This window comes from Lipotes vexillifer, unplaced genomic scaffold (assembly GCF_000442215.2).
Source record: "Lipotes vexillifer unplaced genomic scaffold, Lipotes_vexillifer_v1.1 scaffold564, whole genome shotgun sequence".
Taxonomy (NCBI): Eukaryota; Metazoa; Chordata; class Mammalia; order Artiodactyla; family Lipotidae; genus Lipotes; species Lipotes vexillifer.
In genome coordinates, this window is record NW_006787829.1 from 1,968,857 (window position 1) to 1,990,148 (window position 21,292).

Sequence of the window (21,292 nt, forward strand, 5' to 3'; positions counted from 1 at the left end):
CCTGGTTGAAGTATACGGTACATACTACATAATGTAAACAACTTGGAATTTTCTTCCCATTAAAAAAATTTCTTTTCCTTAAAAAGAATGTAGTTATTTTTGAATTGAATTCTTTAGGTGAAGGATGCCATGACAACAGTAATTACATTTTGATTTTATCTCTTTTTGAACGTTGTAATATGCACTATTGATGTGACATAATGCCGGGGGTGGAATGTTCACTATCTCTGAAGTAAGATGGTCCTGAGGTTGAATTCTTGCTCTGCTCATTCATGTGGCTTTGGTTAAGTTACCTACCCTCTTCGTGAACCTCTGTTTGCCCATCGATAAAATAGGAAAATGCAGCTCTTCTAGTTTAACTCAGAAGTTAAATAAAATCTTATTTTCTTTCTCTCTCTTTTTTTTTTAAGCACAGTGCCTATGACATTATAGATGATAGATAAATATTCCATCTATTTTTAATGCTGTTGGTTAATGTAACATTTTCTGCTCTCTCAATATTACTAGAAATAATCTATTACATCCTTTAGCTATTTTTTTTTTTAAGTTGGAAAACAGGTTGAAATTTAAGTAGTACTAGTTTCCTTTGTTTATCAGCCTGTCAAATTGGCAAAGATTACAACAGTAATAATACTCAACGTTGGCTTGGGTGCTGTGGGCCTTAGTCATATGTTCTGGTACACTTTTTGCAGGGACGATTTGGCAGTATACATTGAAAACATTAAAACTATTATAATGTTTTGATTTAGTGATTTCATTGCTTAGAATTCATACATAGGGTATAATCAGAGTTGAGCATGCTGCTGCAGCTCAGTGAAATTTAAAATCACTGATTATCCAGTAGCTGTGGTAAACCCTTATGGCTGAATAACAATCAGATACTAAAATAATGTTTTTGAAGAAATATTGATAATAACATTGTTTAAAAAAATGGTCACAGTAGTGGATTTTTTCACTTGATCTCAGTTTTGTTAAAAATACTGAATTATAATTCTGTTTGCACTCACATAAAAAGAATAGTATGTACCAACATACTAATAACAGCTACCTCTGTGAGGTGTGATTATGGGTGGTTTTTGTTTTTCTCATTGTACTTCTCTCTGTTTTCCTCAGTTTTCTGTAATGGATATGCTTTCCTTTTCTTGAGATAACATATGAAGCACCTTTTGAGTTGAGAACATCTCTACTAATGCTGTAGAAACCTACGATTTAGGCGCTGTAACTTAGTTACTCCAGAACATGATTAGCAAAAAAAACCTTTACAGGAAACAACATACAGCTCCATTAGAGGGTAAATACATGTTTTACAAATACCATTTTTTAGAGTCCAAACCCACTATTGGAGCTGCTGCTTCTGACAGAGTCGCAGGCACGAGAGGAAGCAGATGACATCCGCACTGCCGTCCGGCAGCAGCTCCAGAAAGAACTGGTCGCTCTCTTCAACACCCTGCTGCTCGGTTCTGTGGCACTTACCGACAGGTACCATTTGTATTAGTGGAGGTCTGGGAACTTCACACAGAACCTAGTTTTCTTTTGATTTCTAAAGGGTCTTACTTTTCATTAGTTTCAAATTAAGAGGAGAAAAGACTTCAGTAAAAATCAGTTGTGGTGGTTTATTTTTTAGTTCAGATCAATTTCTGATATAGCCTGATTGTAATTACACACACACACACACACACACACACACACACACACAGTATTTTGTTGTCTCTAGGTTTAGTTCTTGGTTCTCTCTTAATTTTCTACACATCTGCCTGAGCAGTCATACCCATTTCTATGACTGTACAATTATTTTTGCATGGATGATTTTCAAATGTATATCTGTAGCTCTGACTTAAAAATTTTAAATTCACAATTTTAACCATTTTAAAATGTACAATTGAGTGGGTTTTGGTATATATACAGTGTTGTACAACTATCACTGTTTAATTCCAGAACATTTCCATTACCCCCAAAAGAAACTTTGTACCCATTAAGCAGTCTCTCCCCATTTGCCCTTTACCCAAGCCCCTGGTAACTATTAATCTTCTTTCTTTCTCTATGAATTTGTGTATTCTGGACATTTCATATAAATGGAGTGAAACAGTATGTGACCGTTCGTGTCTGGCTGTTTTCATTTAACATTATGTTTTCAAGGTCCATGCATGTTGTAGCAGATGACAGTGACTAAATAATAGTCCATGTATGGATATGCCACATTTTGCTTATCCATTCATCTGTTGGGGGACATATGAGTTGTTTCTACCTTTCACTGTTGTGAAGAGTGATGTTATGAACATTCATATGCAAATTTCTGTGTGGACATATGTTTTCAGTTCTTGAGTATATACCTAGGACTGGAATTGCTGGTTCATGTGGTAACTCTATGTTAACTTCTAATTTCATTATTGGTTGGCAATACTAATACCCATTTATGCATTTTTCAATGTAATTGTTACTTGTATTTTACATCATGTACTCTGGATGGTATATTAACTATGTTTTTCTTAAAAAGTCTTGTTTTAAGAGGGAGTATTTTCTGCCATTTCCCGCCATTTCCAGTTCATACTTTTTTGATACAGTAAGTTGTTAGTAACCCTCCACCACCACCAAGAAAGCCCATTAAGCCAGTTACGTTTGTTCCGTGGTTTGATTTTTTTTCCTCCTTTACATACACAGGAAATGCTTGGAACTTTTTTACGTTTTCCAAACGCAGCTGGCTCTGAAACTGCTCCAGTGTCTGAGAGTCACGGACGCTCCTCGCTTCTACGGCCTGCCGTCCCTCGAGAGGACCTTACGAGGGATGGCCCACCTTACAGCGTTTCCGGGATGGAGCTCACACTCTCCTTTCACAAAGCCACTAGAAATTTGTGTCAAGTACTTGTCAGGTCTCCTCGAAGTAAGTAAAAATAGTCAATAACTATAAACAGCAATAATAAAACCCCTAAATGATAGCTATTTACAAACCCCCAAATGATAGCTATTTACTATTTACTGACCACTCAGTGTGTACCAGGCACAATATTAGGTGCGTTATATGTGTTATTATATTTAATGTAGATTATTATTCAGTGTTTATGGCTCATTAATGGTTAAATGTGTTAATAATTTTTATTAGCAAAAATATAAGTAAGATTACTTTTATGAATAAGCTCATTTTCAAGAAAAGTAAGGCTTACACTTCATTAAGCCCCTTTATTTGGGTAACTTGTTTATTTGCATTTATTAACCCTTTTGTTGTGAAATACAACACATGCAGAAAATACACAAAACGTAAATACATAGTTCATTGATTATCACATAATGAACACACATGTCACCACCCTGATCCTCAAATAGAGAGTAGCCACTACCCTAGAAGCTTTCATCATAACCACTTCCAGTCTCTACTCCTCCTCTGAAGGTAGTTGTTTTTTTGATTTTTATGGTAATAACTTCTTTGCATTTCTTTATGGTTTTAACCACTTAATTATGTGTCCATATATACAGTAATTTCTCATTCTCTTGATTTTGTTAAATGGAATTGTATTTCTTTTTAACATTATGCTTATGAGAGTTAACTCATTTTGCTTCCTGTAGGTGGAGTTTAATTTCATTTTTGTGTAGTAGTCTCTCTACCACAATGCTGAAGGACAATTTGGCTTCTCTTTTTCTTCCTGTTTAGGGCAATTTTAGATATTGCCTCTGTACACTTGTGTTGAAAATGAGTATATTATATCTTCTGTGAAATTTTATTTTCTAACTATTGCTGATGTATGGAAATATATTCAGTTTTTATATGTTAATTTTGTACCCAGCAGTCCTTGTTTCCAAACTCAAAGGAAAGGCCTTTAATGTTTTATCTTTTAGTAAGCTATTTATGGTAGTCTTTTTTCAATTACTTAAAGAAAAGTCAGATTAAGGACATTTTCTTTTAGTCTTACTTTGCTAACAATTTTTTTTTTAATCATAAGTGTGTATTGCTTTTTCCGTATCTTTTAAGATAATCATATGTTTTTTTTTGTATTCCATAAGATGATGGATTACATTGGTTGATTTAAAAATGGTAAACAACCTTACATTTCTGGAAAAATTTCAACTAGTTTGTGATGTATTATTCTTTTTATATATAAACAGATTTAGTTTGTTAATGTTTTTAGAATTATTCTACCTATTTTCATTGGCAAAAAAAGTTTCTAGAATTACTATATCTATCTCCTTTCTCATAAAACTTTTGTCAGTTTTTTAATATCAAAATAAGTCCATCCTTATATAATTTTCTCTTTTTCTTTATGTAACTTTCTCTTTTTTCTTCTTTGGAATAGTTGGCTTGAATTGGTGTTATTTCTTCCTTAAATGTTAAGTTGACAGTATAGCAATCTGGGACTGGAGTTTTCTTTTTGGGAAGATTATAGATGAATTAAATTTTTAAAGTACATCTAGAATTGCTCAGATTTCCTGTTTTTTGTGTGTCAGTCTTAGTAAGCTATGTTTTACTGAATTTTATCTGAATTTTCAAATTCATTGCCCTAAAATTGTTCATCACATCATCTTGTTTTTAAAATGTCTGTCAGATCTGTAGTGAGGCCCCATTTCATTCCAGACATTGATTTTTCCTTCACTCCAGTTTTGTCGATTGGCCTAACTAGTGGTTTGTATGTTTTATTAGTCTTTTCAAAGAATGAATCTTTGGCTTTGTTGATCCCCCTTTAATGTATTTTTCCCTCTTTTATTAATTTCTGCCTGTATTTATACCCTTCTTATTTTGGTTTAATTTATGGCTTTTTCCTACCTTTTTAAGGTAGAGCCTTATTTCACTGATTTTTTTTTTATTTTCTCAAAAATATATTTTTAGCTCTAATCACCTTCCAATCATGGCCTTAACTTTATGCCTTGTTTTCCTCATCATTTAGTCCAGTATATTTTAAGAATGTTGCAGTGAATAGAGCAGTGATAGGTTTCTGTAAGAGAACAGCTTTGCCACGGTACCCTGGCAGCTTTGTGTGTTTGCACATGGGCCACGTAGGCAGGGCTTAGGTGCAGTTGATCTAAGCTCTGGCAGAACTTCCTGTGATCTTTTTGGAACGTGAGAAGCCTGTAAGGAACTGCTACAAGGCCGTTGCTCATTCACTTCACTCTCTCTTAGGAAGTGTGTCATGGGCCTGTTTTTATCGCCTCCTGTGTTCTGATGCACTCGCGGGCTTTCTGCCTCACTCCCTTGGGGTACGGCAGCAGACTATAGACAGCTCAGCTGCAGCTTGGCCTGAGCTCGTCAGCAAGAGTGCGCTGCCATTGCACTGCTGTCATCTGGCCCCTTTGTTTCAGTGTCACCCTGTAAAAGGGACACTGAGAGCTGGCCCCTTTGCCTACTCTTGCTTATGCTTTTTATGTAAGTAATAAACTGTCTAGATCTATAAATGGCTCAGTTTGCTTAGTGACCAAGTCTGCCAGCATTGCTTGCCTTGAAAGGTTCAGTTATAGAGGTTGGCGTCCTTAACTGTTAGGAATTCAGGCAGGCCTCCTGTAGGAAGCAGTGTAGAGAGAGGTTTGGAAGATGAATAAACTGATCAGAAGTGATGGGCGTTCTAGACATGGAATGTTTTGACCAAATCGTGTCCGTAACTTCCTATTCCTTTTTGTGCTGCACGTTCCTACTTGCCACTGGTCTCTACGCACCACCAGATCATCCTTCAAAACAGAAACCTTTCACTCCCAATCTCCTTTTTCAAGTGCATAAGGCTCATTATAATCTTGCATTTTGAGTCTTATCTCTGTTTAAAATTTTCCCCACATCTCTTGAAGTTTCAGTTATATGTGGCTCTTCTCATTAAATAAAAAAGCATGCTTAAAAAGTCTGTTTCTTGGGCTTCCCTGGTGGTGCAGTGGTTGAGAGTCTGCCTGCCAATGCGGGGGACACGGGTTCGTGCCCCGGTCCGGGAGGATCCCACATGCTGCGGAGCGGCTGGACCCGTGAGCCATGGCCGCTGAGCCTGCGCGTCCGGAGCCTGTGCTCCGCAACGGGAGAGGCCACAACAGTGAGAGGCCCGCGTACTGCAAAAAAAAAAAAAAAAAAAAAAAAAAAAATCTTTCTTTCATACAGCTTCTTTTCTCTTTGGGTGGCAATCTCTACACAAAGTTGAGGATCTCACTTGTTCATTTGCCTTCCTTTAGTAAAGCCTTTTCTAACTCTTTCACACACAGTCACCCAGTAAGTATTACTTGACTGACTGATCTCTTCTACAGGTTATGTACCTCAAGCAGTTTGTATATGTCCCTATTATGGCACTTAATACATTGTATTTTTATTTTGCTTTATGCTTTGATCTGTTACACTGTGAGCTTGTTAGAATCATCTGTGGACCATTTCCACTACCCCCAGCTCCCCACTGGTCTAGGACAGTGATTTGTACATAGTGGACAGATAGTGAATAATTTAGTTGTATCTTATCTATGATTTTAAAATTAGAATAAAGTTTGAATAACTTTGGAAATGTGATATAAATGAATGTAAATGATGTGTGTTTAATTTTTATATTTTCATTATTGAATCATACTTTAGGTGATGTTTATATATTCAGCTGTAAATCATGCTTCAGGTGATATTAACTAGGATTTGTTTCCAAAAGTACATCTTGTTTTTTAAAAAATATTTCAAAATTGTAAATACTCTGAGCTGTACTATAAAATTTAATATGAATTTTAGTGTAGTCACTTTAATGAAATAATTTTTTTTATCTTGAATACTTGTAAATACTGAAAAAGAGCAAACTGTCAGTAAATTAATTATCTCATGCTTCAAGGTGTCCATGATCAGAAATAATATGAATTTTTTAGAATAGATGTATTAGCTAAAAACTTACCATAATGTTTTTTAAGAAATCAGCTCCTCCAATGCATTTAATATAATTCAGTCTACAAGTACCTAATTTATAGCATTATTTGTAATGTGATTTATAAATGCTCCATTTATAAACCTTTTGGAACACATCTCCTCTATTAAGTGATTTTAATCGATTTCAGATCAGGGATATTTGAGGACCTACTACAGCAGTAATTGAAGAAGTGTTACACTGTTTATATTTAGAAACCCTCAGGAGTACTTTTGTTTGTAAAATTGTGTAACAGGAGAGACTTCACATCACACCTGTGTTTCAAATACCTGAAATTAAAATGAGCTTTCTATGTTATTGGAGAACAAAAAGGCTTAGTTCTCAGTAAGAAGTCGGGGGGGTGGGGGGGGAAGACAATACTGTCATTTTAAGCTCAGTTGTCTTTGAGGTAATAAAAATCAATACAGTTTATTAGTTAAGGAATAGATATAAAGTATGATGCTTGTTTTATAATGTTTCACTGTTATGAAAACCTGATTAACAAATCTTTATTTGGTATAAACAGAGGAGTACATGTTATGCTTCATATAACATCTTGGGAAGAAAATCTTTATGTCTTTACATTAAATTACAGGAAAATAATATGAAAAAAATCTGTCACTTTTGTTAGAAATTGTGTCAGAGTCCTATTAAAGCTTACTTGGGTCCTTCTGCTTACTTAGCTAGCTAAACAGGTTTCTTTATTTTACTACTGGCTAAATTGATCTTTTAGAGAATAAAGTAATGCTTATGTAACTGGACGTTGAAACAAGCCATTGTTGGTCCAAATGATTTGCTTCATAGTTTCTCAGTAATTAAAGCTGATTCCTTTTCAGATGGGAGTTGTAATTCATTATTAGATATTTTGTTTCTGCACAGTGAAATTTGAATGCAGTATTTGCCTTTTGTGGTTGGGAAATGAGACTTTTAGACTAAGCATGATTCATTATGATAGGTGAATAAACTATGATAATGAAAGCCTTAAAAATTATATATGAGGTATAATTCCAGGGATCTGACGGTAAGTTGAAAGGAGATAATATCAACGTTCTTGACTTATCCCTTTTAAGCTAGAACCTAAACCATGACAATATAGCTCTCTCCAGTGACATATAGGAAGATAATAAAGACTTGATCATTTAGATCTCTTCTAAAATAGTCCCTTAAAGTTTTAAACTTTTAATTATAAAAACCTTAAACATATACATAGGCAGAAAGAATAGTAGAGCAGGACTCCTGTAGCAGTCACCTGTAGTTGTTAACCCCTGGCCAAACTGTTTCATTTTCAGACATACTATACAGTTATTTGGTTTATGAAAATTCTAATTTAAGTCAAAATCCCCAAGTTATCTTACGAATAAATTGCTTTTGATAAATAAGCTGTGCCTAACATGATTTATATTTATGCCATTTTTTTAAAAACTAATCTTCTTTGCTGCATGAGCTAAAAAGAATCCAAACTAAAAAGTAGTCTCTGTTATAAGACAAAATGGCTTACTGTGCTGAATAAAAGCATTGAGTCCTTGGGTGGATGAATTGAAATACTTTCTGCTGTATTAGATTACATGTGGTTTTGATTGCTTTGATTCACACGTTTTTCCTTCATAATGTATTGGCACCTAAATATAGTTAGCATTCTTTTTTTTATTAAAACTTTGTGAATTATAAAGTGATCTTTTGTCACTTTAAATTTTTTATTTTGAGTTGAAAGCTATAATGATGCTTGTTATTCAGTGTCAACAAATATTTATTGAACCCCTATATGCGGGACAATATGTGATTTACACAGAAATTTTCCAGAAGAGTTTGTCACATATTTTAAAGGATTTTCTAAATCACGTGGAAGGACTTTTTCTCAAACTGCTGTCTCCTAACTCCCCATGTTCATTCTGATTCAGCTTCTCAGATAAGGGCATAATAGGTTTAGATAAGAAACATTTCTTTTGTTGTTACTGATGGAAATGTGTTAAAGCCATCAGGTATGTGGGAGAGAAAAAGTTGACAGGCAATGATTTAAGTAATAAATATATGCTTAAATATGGAGTAGAAATCTAAGATCGCTTAGAAATGTAAATGTCCATTTACATTCAAACCATAATTCTAGAAAACTTAGCCTAAATCTGGTAGTTAGTAAGAGTTTTATATAGCTAGCAATTTCTAAGTATACTTTTCAACAAGGTATTTATAAAATAAACTCTTTTACTTAAAGGATACTATAACATTTGAAGAATGTTACGAGCATATTTTAAATCACAAAATCTTCTAGGAGGATACTACACATTCTTTGTACAAATTCCAAAGGAAAACAATTTAAACTAAGAATGTTTGTTTTAATTGTGGTGAAATACACATAACATAAAATTTACCTTCTTAACCACTTTTAAATGTATAAACTAAGAATAGTATAATATACTTTATGTGGTTAGGATTCAATTCAGACAAGTCAGTAGAAAGGTATATATTTAGCCACTAAGAGTAAAGCTCCCACAAAATTGTTTTTCATTTGTTTTTCAGGTCATTACTTCTTTTTATGTGGAGCGTGGAGGAAATGCTATGTCCTTCATGGGAAAAGGTGTCACAAAGAGCACGGTTCTTTGCTTGCTTCACTTATCCCATGAGATGATGGCCCAGGCCCAGAGCTCGGTGAGAGCTTTCAAAGCTGCCTGTCTTCCCACAGTTGCTAGAAAGGGAATGTGCTGTGTCTAACACGTTTCAAGCCTATCTGTTTACTCTAGGAAAATGTCTTTTGACTTGTCTTTTTAGGAGACAAAAATGATTTTTGACAAAGATGTTTCTTAGAAGCTGTACATTACACAAATCTGAATTTTATTTTAAATTTATTTTGATTGAAATCTGCATGCACTAGAGAACTATGTTTTATCTAAATCATGGGGAAAGTAGCTGTTCTGAAGAAAAATTGTTATGTATAACTTTTTAAGGAGGAGCTGAGATTGTTGTTTGCCTTGTGTTGGCTAAATAATGAATTAAAACCAAGTCTTAAGCATATTTTTACTTTGTTTTGATTTTTTAAAATTCAGTTATTTTAAACTCTATTTTATCCTTAGAAATGTACCTGATGTGTTTCTGTTCCCTTTTTTTCATTCTAGGAGTGGATCTCACTTTGGTTCTTGCCTTTGGGTAGTCACAGTGAAGAACATGCTACGACTCAACAGGGATTGGCTTGGTTGATTCCGTTGTGGGTTGACCGAGACCCAGAGGTCAGTGTGAAGGAAAATCGAGTCCATTATATGTAGGTTAAAGAACAAATGAAACAAAACATGTATGCATATACTTGTTCATATTTTCCAAAATGAGGTTATTTTAGTGCTATACCTTAAGCTATATTTACACCCTGTCTTGGTCAGTTTGGGCTGCATAATAAAACACCATAGACTAGGTAGCTTGAACAAAGAAATTTATTTTCTCACATGTCTGGAGGCTGGAAGTTGAAGATCAAGGTGCCCACCCACATGGTCAGGTTTGGTGAGGACTCTTTCTGGCTTTCAGATGGTTCCCTTTTCATTGCATGCTCATATGACCTTTTCTCTCCTCCTCTTCTTATAAGGCCACCAATCCTATCAGATTAGGACCCAATCCTCATGGTCTCATTTAACCTTAATTATCTCCTAAAAGCCCGCTCCTCAAATACATTAGGAGTTAGGGCTTCAACATACGAATTTTGGGGGTACATAATTCAGTTCACGGCACCCCCTATTCAGTCAGATTCAGAGTACAGATTTAAAAATAGTAAGAAAGGAACTATTATAGAATCTATCAGTTTTATAAAGAACAGCAAAATATTGGAGAAGTCCAGCCATTTTTAAACAGTTTAGAAGGATAGCAGCCAAGTGACTTTTGAGTGTCATTTAATAGAATAATATCATTACAGTGCAGCGTTTTATATTAATGAATTTTCCAGTTTTAGCCATTTGTCTACTGATTTTTTTAAACCACTTTATTGAGATATGATGGACATACAAAAATCTGTAACCTATTTAATGTGTACAACTTCATGAATTTGGAGATAAGTATACACTCCTGAAATATACATCACCAGATTCAATGCCATAAACATATCCTTCACCTACAGAAGTTTCTTCTGTCCTCTTACTGCTTGTTTTTGTGATTAGAGCACTTACCATAAGATCTACCCTCTTAGCACATTTTTGTGTATATAATATAGTACTGTTAACAGCTAGAGATACATTCTTGAGCCACATTGAACTTGGACTTGTTGCTTGACTGCGTCGTGACTGCGTTGCTTTTTGTTACCCTGTGGTTATCAGTGAAACTCTATTCTGAAATCAAAATTCACAAGTTCACCCAATACGTAGCTTGAGCAGTGGGGGTACAATGGCAAACATTACACCATGTCAATCTCTTTTGAAACATTTTTCTTTTAAAATAATTGTGGGGAAAATACTAAGTACCTTATAAAAAGATAATTCGATTACTTCTGTTTGAAAAGAAGTTTCAAAGAAGTTAAAACTATTTGTTTGAAAGAAACACTGAAAAATTAAGGAAGGTGGCACAAAATAATAGTATCCTCTTAAAAATGAGAAATAAACAAGAATCATGTTCATGAAAGATATATAAGCACCCTATGCTTTCCCTAGAAAGAGACGTTTGAACTATAATTTTTAGTCTTATAGCTGGTTTTGACTTTTTGTGACATTTGCTTTTATTTAGCTTTTATTACCTATATTATTACTTTTCTTAAATCATGGAATAGGATTTTTATTCATGCATAAACTTATAGGACAGTATTCTTTAAGTATCTTGTAACTTAGGATTGTCAAGACAGTGTCATAAAAATGTGATATTTTATGTACCAGAAAAATTAAGAATTCATGTTGTGAAATCAGGTTCTTTGGTTTCACAACGTTTTCTCTAACTTGAACAGGTGAGGTTCACTTCACTGGGATTAGGATCGGCACTGACTACCCTTGAAACTGGCTGTGTGGCCTTAGCAAACAGTTGTCAAAACATTTCTGGTGGGCTCTGGGGAACTGTGGTGAACATTCTTCTGGACCAGTCGGAGTGTAGCATGGTACGCCGGGAGGTAGGCCTGTCTGTTTAGCCCCGCCCATTTTCCTTCAGAGACCTGTTGTGGTAGTTCTTAGGAACCATACTCCCTGTTCAACACCGTGGGCTCACCACTGACTGTTGTCTCTTTGACCTGCGAACAACTGAAATGAAATGGTTATAGAGAACAAAATGGTATTGATTCACAGTCAGAACAGGAGTCCTTTACTCTGAAAGATCAAAGCAGAATTCAGTGCATTTTAAATGGACTCTTCTATTTTATTACACATTGAAAAGTAGTTCACAGGAAAAGAAATTACTTTTATATGATCTCAGTGTTTAAGTTTATAAAGCTTTACTTAAGATAAGGGGCTGTCACAATAACTCTGTAGTATTCATTATATAACATGTAAGAGGAAAAGTAAATCCTATTTTAATTCTTTCTAAGTAGTTTGTTATTTTCTTTACTGCTACTTTTATCAAAGTGTTGATTGATGCAGACCATTTTAAGAACAGTAATCAAATAATGCTTAGAGGCTTGTAAAGAAAACAGCAGCTCCTGGGCCCATCATTAGCCAGTTTCCAGTTCCAAAATCCAAAGGCTGTAGTTTTCTTATTATTTGTTTTTTTTTTTTAAATAATAATGCTTAAACTTGAAGCTTCCTCTTGATTTACCAATTTTAAAGACTGTCTACTGGCTTCCAGTTAAGGTGGTTGAAAATTTCACTCCCTTCGGATCCCCTCTGTTACTCTGGTTATTCTCGCATTATAATCTTTCACTAAATAGATAATCAGTGTTCATAATTAGTATGATTATTTAATTTGACCATCTTCAGGACCTAGGAGGTTAAGTTGGACATTTGTGGTTTGTATTTCTAGTTAGCAGTTTTTTATTGGGAGGAGCTTGTATGAGAGAGGAAGAAAGAGATGGGGAGAAAGGTGTGTGTATATGATCTGTAGGAGGATAATAGAAACATGAAGTCGATTTCTTAAATACTACCAGAACAGTTTATGGTTTACCGATCACTTTTTGGAAAAAGACAAAATTCTGAAATAGGAAAAAATATCTTTCCTGGTGAGGTAGTTTCCCCCGCTACTGTGTCATCACCTAACAGGAAGGGCAGCGGGGAGTTCTCATGATGCCCTCTCAGCGTGTGCCACTGACCAGGGATATCCTTTCTTGTTATTAAATAACACTATATTGGTTATTTCAGACATGACAACAAGATGGCAGTATTGACATTTTTTTCCTTTAATTTCAGGCTGCATTTATTTTTCAAAATCTCCTTGTAATTCCAATGCCTTCAGAAATCATAAAGGGTTATACTTGGCAGGTAGGTGACTTTAAACAATTATCAACCTAGTAGATATTTGAGATTAATTGATAAAGTTTCAGCATATTTATTTATTTATTTATTTATTTATGTATATATTTCCTTACTGATGAAACTTTATACAAGCCAACAGGACCTCTTGAAAGAGAATGTAGGCATTTTTTAAATGCTTGATCAGATTTACAAATTCTTCTCTGTGGTGTTAAAAATAATTTTAAACAGAAATAATAATCACTGACATGTTTACTATGTACTAGGCACTCTTCTGGAAACATAACAAATATCAGCTTGTGTAATGGTTTGAGTTATGAACCATTATTATCCTCATTTTTTAGATTAAGAAAATTTAGCACAGCGGGTTTAAGTAGTTGGCCCTAAATCACACCCTTTTGCTTTCAGTCCAGGCAGTTTCTCTTTCGCACTCACCGTATTGTCTCTCTAATTTAATAATAATAAACAAATTTGTGTGTAGTTAAATATGCATTGATGTTAACTTCTTTTTTTCTTTTCTGGGTAAGTACACTGAGTCATAATTTATCTTTCTTTGCTTTCTATTAGATTAATTTTTTGTATCATGTTCTGAAGGACAAGTCAGTAGATAGTTTTACCTAACCTTTTTTTATAGCCTACTGCTTTTTAGGTGATTTGGAGGATAGAAAAGTGCTCACCTGGGGCAAATGAGACATGCTGTTTTTCTACCCTAGTCTTTATCCATATGTCCTCATCCTATACGTGCATATTTATCACACTGTTGCATCTCATCCCCCAGGATCTTAGATAAGATCTAAGGTTTCTTTTTAAGTTTTCGTTAGAATATATTTGGAGGAGTTACTGAATCTAGTTGAGGTGTAGTGAGGGCAGCTTTTGGGGCAGTCACCTAGAGCCTGAATCCCGGTGGTTGTTAAGGCCTGGATCTCATTTAACTCTTGGAAGCTTCACTTTTCCAAACTTTGCAAACCCAGTTTAATGCTGCCAATTATTGAAAATCCCGGGCTGCTTGTCCGCTGGCTCCTTTAATTTGTTTAACGTGCCTTCTGATGATGGTTGTTATTCACAGTCTGTGTTGTAATAAAACCATAGGAGACAAAATAGAAAAGACTACACAGGATTAATATTTATATTAACAGTGTAGTGCTTTTTTTTTTTTTTTTTGGGCACGTGGGATCCTCCCGGACCGGGGCACGAACCCGCGCCCCCTGCATCGGCAGGCGGACTCTCAACCACTGCGCCACCAGGGAAGCCCCCAGTGTAGTGCTTTTGATGCCTGTTATCCAATAACTACATTTAAAAATGTTTTTTTTGGCTCAAATGCAAATGATCTCTACTCCCATTGTTAAAGTAGTGACACTTGTATACTATAACCTTTGTGATGTAGTGCCAGTGAGTTTTTTTTTAATTATTGAAATAAATATAGAGGCAAGAGTGATAAGTTTTCTGGGTTCTATTAAAGCTCTGGGACATTATAATATAAAACCATGTGTAGAACTTCACATTTTTTTCTAGTAAGTTAAATAGTATACAGCTCCTTTTTGCTACTGGTGACATGCTTAGTGCAGCTTTTTGATTTTGTTATTTTCCAGTTCTTCATCACCGAATTAATTTTCTACTAAAAAAGTTGAAAACAGTGGTTTAAGTACGCTTTTAGAGTCTTTTGCTTTACCTATGTTGGCCATAATCAAAAATATTTGAGAGCTACTCTAATCCAAAATAGTACTTGATGATGAAACTTCTACTAGTCTTAAGCAAAATTAGAAAAATCAGTCTATTTTTTTGTGTAGTTTTAATAAACTCACATTTTCTTCCTCTCTTTTTTTAATTTGTTTTTGGTTATTATTTTTTAAGTGTCCTTACTTGGTAGTATAAAATAGTTGGTAATCTAGTATATGTCCCCCAATTTTTAAAAAGTTTAGTGGTACTTTAAATCCCAAAGTGGAAACAGCTGCTCTAGTAAGGGAGGGAGATAGTCTTCAAATATAGATAATGGAATTTTTTTTTTTTTTGCGGTACGCGGGCCTCTCACTGCTGTGGCCTCTCCCGTTGCGGAGCACAGGCTCCGGACGCTCAGGCTCAGCAGCCATGGCTCACAGGCCCAGCCACTTCACGGCACGTGGGATCTTCCCGGATCGGGGCACGAACCCGTGTCCCGTGCATTGGCAGGCGGACTCGCAACCACTGCGCCACCAGGGAAGCCTAGACAATGGAATTTTATAATCTCCAAGAAGTTGTGACCTTTGCCAGTTTACAGCCAGAATGAAGGTGCTACTTTTTCAGTAATTTAAAATTAAAACTGTCTTTGGTAGAACGATGAGTAATAATCTTATTCAATAAGATGTTTCATTTACTTGCCTTGGTGTACGTTTTGCAGTGTTTGGGAGGATAGAGCAGGAAGTAGCACTAGTATATAGAAGCTTTGTAAATACTTTATTTTGGTTGAGGTAGATATTTGATTAATAATATTTTACAAAGAGAACTGCTTTTACTGCTTTGCACTTTGTCTGGGTGCCTGAAGTCTGAGTTGATGCCCTTTACACTCTTGTTCCACTGGATGTTCTGCAGTGTTTGCTTTAAGATTATTACCTCTGTCCCAATTCTTTCCCCACACAGCCAGTCTAGATTTCTATTTCAGGTTACTATTGAAATTGTACTTCTGAGTGGGAATCATTTGCATAAATAAATTATGAGTTATATAACTGGCCGGGTTTCCTTTTGTTGTTAAGTAAAGTTTAGTGCTCTCTTATCAAATGTGGTAGATACTTTTTAGCTGGTTCCACTGTTTACATACCTTTTGTTGTTCTTTCATTTCTGGTGTACTTTTCATGTTATAATTAACCTTTCCTTGTAATAGGGCTTAAATCTTTTCTGGAACAATGTAAGGCATAAGTCACTTAAAACATTTTGGGGGGGTTTGAAAGGAATATTTAATTTATTAAAGTTATAAATTTTTTAAAAATTTAGTTCTTCCTTAAGTTTTAAGATTTAGCTTATAATTTTTCTTAGTCTATTTATAAGGCTGCCAAAATTTAGCAGTGTTTTCAAGGGGCTTTTGGATAACGTTTACTTCATTTGCAAACTTTTTTTAAATTGAGTTATAGTTGATATACAATATAAGTTTCAGGTGTACAACATAGTAATCCACAGTTTTTAGAGCTTATATTACATTTATAGTTATTATAAAATATTGGCTATATTCCGTGTGTTGTACAATAAAACTTTTTTTAATTTAAAGAAAGTATTTTTTAAAAAATACTTTCACCAACTGCTGCAATCCATCTTAATCTTCCTCTTCTCTGAAAGATACTAGCATTTAATGTCTATACCATTAAATTAGGTTCTTCTCATATATTACCTTTACTGCCTTGCATATTTCTTACTATTTAACTTAATCTTCCTAGGTGGAATGTGTATTTCAGGACCATGTTTTTAATATTAAAAAAAAATGTTTCTCCCAGCCCCTTCCACAGAGAATGGTCCTCCATCCGTCTTTGCTAATGCGTAGAAATGTGCAAATCATTCCATTTATCCCGTTAGTCTTCTTGATGTTGCTAAGTAAATAAAGTTGAAAATCAGGTCTTACTTTTTGTAGCGTAATTCCCATTTGGGTTTCCATGGATACAGAAGCGCACTGGGAGTTGGTGGTCACGATGAGTAGGAACAGGTAAAGAGCCTCTCAGCGCAGCTTCCCCGGGCGCCCAGCAGCCCTCATAGGGCCCAGTTCCTGGTGCGTCGGTCCTCGGGGCATCACAGACCTTTTTTATTCTGTTTTTTAACAGCAGCGTTTATAATACTGGCCTTTCTTTGTTCAAGGCTACATTCCTCTCTTAGGGAGGGAAAACAGAATTTTTCCTCCAAGGGACCCTCAACTGTGTTGTGTTCCCAGCTGTGCAGTGTCTTGTAAACTGGTTTCCTAGAGTCTGACTTGGATTTAGTACTCCTGGATGTGGAAGATTCTGTTGCTGGGTTTAGTTTGAGAACTAATGTCACAAATCCATATCCCTGCAACTTTAACAACCAGAATGGTTGTTATAACAAGAAATTGATTATAACAAGAAATCTGTTAGATAGGGATTATCTGTGTAGTTTGTTTCAGTTCATTTCTCTAAATGTTTGTTGAGTATTTAAATGTTGGGGATTCACAGATGATCTGACTTAGTGCTCTGGGGCTTATGGCCTGTGGGGGGAAGACAGTGTTCTATCAAGAGAACATTACTACAGTGTTTTATATATGATCATGGTAGCTTATGTGTACTTTTTACAATATTCAAGTTGTTCTTTTCCTTGAAAATGGTGTCACAGATTTAAATGTAAAGGTAATTTCATGCACTTAAGTAATATAATGAGATGTCAGTTTGTGGTATAAATACACTTGTTAATGCTTTCATTCCTTTCCATGTTTGTGAGAGGAGTTGGCACATATATTATTTTTTTTAATTTTATTTTGAAAAAAATTAGATTTAAAGGCAAGTCGCAGAAACAGTATAGCAGTTTTTATATCCCCTTCACCCAGATTCCCCAAATGTTATAATTTTACCATATTTGCTCTCGCTCTACCTAGTGTCTTTTTTCTGAACTATTTGAGAGTTGCAGACATATACTTCTATTTTCCCTAAATAGTTAATTGTGAGTTTCCTAAAAACAAGGACATTCTCTTACAGAATCACTACAATAATTATCAAAATGTGGAAAGTATTCAAATTTTTCCAATTGTCCCACTACTGTCCTTCATAGAAAACAAACAAAAAAAACAGGATCTAGGATCCAATTTAGGAATACATGTTGCATATAGCTGTCATGTCTATTTAGTTTCTTTCATCCAAAATAGTTCCTAAATCTTTAACATTTATGACCTTGGCATTTTTGAAGAGCATAGCCTATTTAGTTTTTGTAATATTCTTTAATTAGGTTTGTCTGTTTCCTCAGGATTTGGTTCAGGTTATGCATTTTTGGCAGAAAAGCCACAAAAGTGCTCTGTGCTTCTCAGTGTATTATATCAGCAGATAGGCTATCTCTTTGTCCCATTGCTGGTGATATTAACCTCGCTTACTTGGTTAAGGTAGAGTTGGTCTGTTTTCTCCATTGTGGCTTCAAATTTTTCCTTTTGCCAGGAGGTGCTTTGAGACTGTAAAATATCTATTTCTCGTCAACTTTTATTAGTTTTAACTTCCATTTGTGATTCTTGTCTGAAGCAGTTATTACAGAATGGTTGTCAAATGATGATTTTCTAATTCCATTATTTCTTCCACATTATGTTTTACTGTAAGGAAGAGCCTTCCTTATTTATTTATTTAGTCACTTATTTATTTACACCAGTATGAACTCAAGAATTCTTAGTATGTTTCATGAATTATGATCTCTTTCTATCATTATTTATTTAGATGTGCAAATTGTTTCGGATTTGGCTAGGAGGACTTCCTTCACGAAGACTCCTATATCCTTTTAACATGTCTTTATCAACCTTTGAGTACTTGTTTACTTTCTGGCATAGCAAGATGTTCTCGACTTTCCCAGCGCCACTCTGGAATCAGATATTTGCTCAAAGAGGCCTGATTTCTTTCAATGGAGAATGTATATAGAAATGAGTTCTAGATATGCTCGTTGCTCCGAGGGAGGGGTCTTTGCTTCTATACACTCTCAGTGGACATAGCTAGATTGCCTGCATATGTGTTGTAGAGAGATGGCCGACTCATTTATAGTTGTAGTATGTACAACTATATTTTTCATATTTGATGTGATAATGTGATAATTATCAATGCATAGTTTTTATCTTCTAATGTGTTCATCATGGATCATTATGAGTATTGATTTCACAAAGTGCTATGTACTTGGTGTCTGAGAAACAATACCATTTTAACTATATTCATAATTTATATGCAGTTAGGGATTTCTTATGTAATTAGGGTCATTTTTTTCCATCTCTGCATTACATTATAGCATTTTAAAAATTTGTTATGCATCAAAATAATTCCTTTTTCTTCTTGAAAATATTCTGCACTCTTCTTACATGTAATTTTGTTTTGCTTCTAGTTCCTTTTGAATCATAGCTAATGGGTATGTTAGTACTGTGACACTAGGAGTAAAATGTCTTAAATGTAATGTTGTAGCTTATTGCGTCCTTGAGAACAATATTTTCAAATTAATCGGAGTATTCTATGACGTAATTGCTGTTTTCTTTGCAAACTTATTTGTTATGGCTCCTGGTGATTTGAAGAGTTTTCTTTCTTTGCATACTGCCCTTCTGAGCTCTCCCTGGCAATTTTGCAGATGATCTGGCAGCCCGAGCACTCACCTGAGGGCAAGGCTGGTAAGGATATAGACGTCCTAAGGCAGAGCAATTAGACTGTGCTGATTTCCCCACTTTACCAGAAGACAGCCCCATCAATTACTGATGAATCTATGGAGCGAAGCCTAGTACATGCGTGAAAGACTTCATTGTTCTGGCCCTTGTACATTAGTCATGTGTGGAAAGACTGAGCCACACCGTCTTTTGCGCTTATGTTCGACTTGGCTTCACTGCTGTGATTAAAGCTCTGTTGATAATGTGCCATTGCTACTAGAAAGCTCTGGCACGTGGAGATTGGGGATTCAGGCTAAATGCTTAGCTAAAATAAATCAAATAAAAAATAAATAATGGTTATGTAATATGTACATATTCCAGATCATCTGGTTTTGTTTGAGAAGTTTAAAAACATTTTGAGTGAAATGTTTGAAATTTTAGAAGGAATTATTTTTTTCAAGTAATGAATATATATGGTTAAAAAAGCTAATAGAGCTTATACTGAAATTCTTTACCCTCTTCATTCACAGAGACAGCTTTACCTCCTACTGATTTTAATTCTTCAGGTAGTTACCTTCCTGTCTCTAAATAGTGTGTTTGCAGTAATACGGTATGTTTGTTCCTTTACTGTGTCAATACATAGGATTTAGCTCACTTAAACAGTGTCCTGCCAATATAGGTCTGTTACTGGTCTTAGTTTCTCCCCTGGGTAGTATCTCTTGCCCACCCCCATTTAGAAGGTAAGATATGGCTAAGTTGTTCCTTTTATCGGTATCTCGTCCCCCACTTCTACTGCCAGTCTTTGCCAATTTCATCTCTGTGTTTACTTTGTGAGGCTGGTTACGGTTAGATGCTCTTCTACAGCCTCCTTATATCTATAAGTTGATTCTAAAAAGTGAAAACTAGTAATTTGCTACAGAGCCATTATTTGTTGGGCTGTGGTTACACTTCCTTATCTATGCTTCCAGGGCTATGACCTCTCTGGCACTCAGAGGAAAACTTTCCTGGTATATTTGTGTGTGTGTGTGTGTGTGTGTGTGTGTGTGTGTGTGTGTGGGGATTTAAAAGCTTGATTTGGGCGTTGGGTGATTTTTTTGCCCTTGGAGTTTCTGTTAATTTTTTTTTCTTGCATTGTGAGTCCACATCATAACTCAAGTTTTTCTAAGCTCTTAATCATCCTTTCTCTTCAGTTAGAATCCCCTTTCCTAGTAATCATCCTCAAAATAATTGTATTCCTACCTAAAAACAAATGCATGAGTGACAAACTTCTGAGTTCTTGTTTGTTTGAAAATGTATTTAAATTGCACTGGATTGATAGTTTGGGCTACTAGGTATTAGGCTGAAATCATTCCTCATAAGAATTTTGCTCTACTGTCTTCTAACATCTCGTGCTATGGATGAGAAGTTGGATACCCATCTTTTTTTTTTTTTAAGTTTTAACATTTTTATTTATATACAGAGAGTTAGTATTGTTTCTGAGGAAAGTAGATATGCTTGATGACCCATTCAAGAAGTTCACACTTAGTTCAACTTAATGAAGCCGATGTCCTTCGCATACTGGCGGAAACACTGGCGGCATATATTGAGGCCATATTTCTGGATCAGACCGTGCCAGTTTAAGCGAACGCAGCAAGAGTGAGAAGAACCCTGGCCGAATTTTCTCGGATGGCTCCTGTAGAGTTGCCGGCGACCCATGGTTGCTTTCTCGGCTGCAACGAGGCAAAACGAAAGAGGGAGCGCATGCAGGCACCCTTCAGAATTTTTCCATCTGATTCTTTTTACCTCTTTATGGATGACTTTTACTATCTTCACTTTGTCTTTAATGTTCTAGAATT

General features: G+C 35.2%; 1 protein-coding gene across 1 annotated transcript in view; it reads left to right on the forward strand.

Annotated features, from left to right (window-relative positions):
* Positions 1 to 21,292, forward strand: part of RTTN (rotatin) — a 139,059-nt gene that overhangs the window by 62,238 nt on the left and 55,529 nt on the right. The window contains 6 exon segments of the mRNA XM_007460864.1: positions 1,325 to 1,479; positions 2,659 to 2,878; positions 9,342 to 9,470; positions 9,935 to 10,045; positions 11,731 to 11,889; positions 13,115 to 13,186. Of these exon segments, the coding sequence (XP_007460926.1) occupies positions 1,325 to 1,479; positions 2,659 to 2,878; positions 9,342 to 9,470; positions 9,935 to 10,045; positions 11,731 to 11,889; positions 13,115 to 13,186 (846 nt within the window).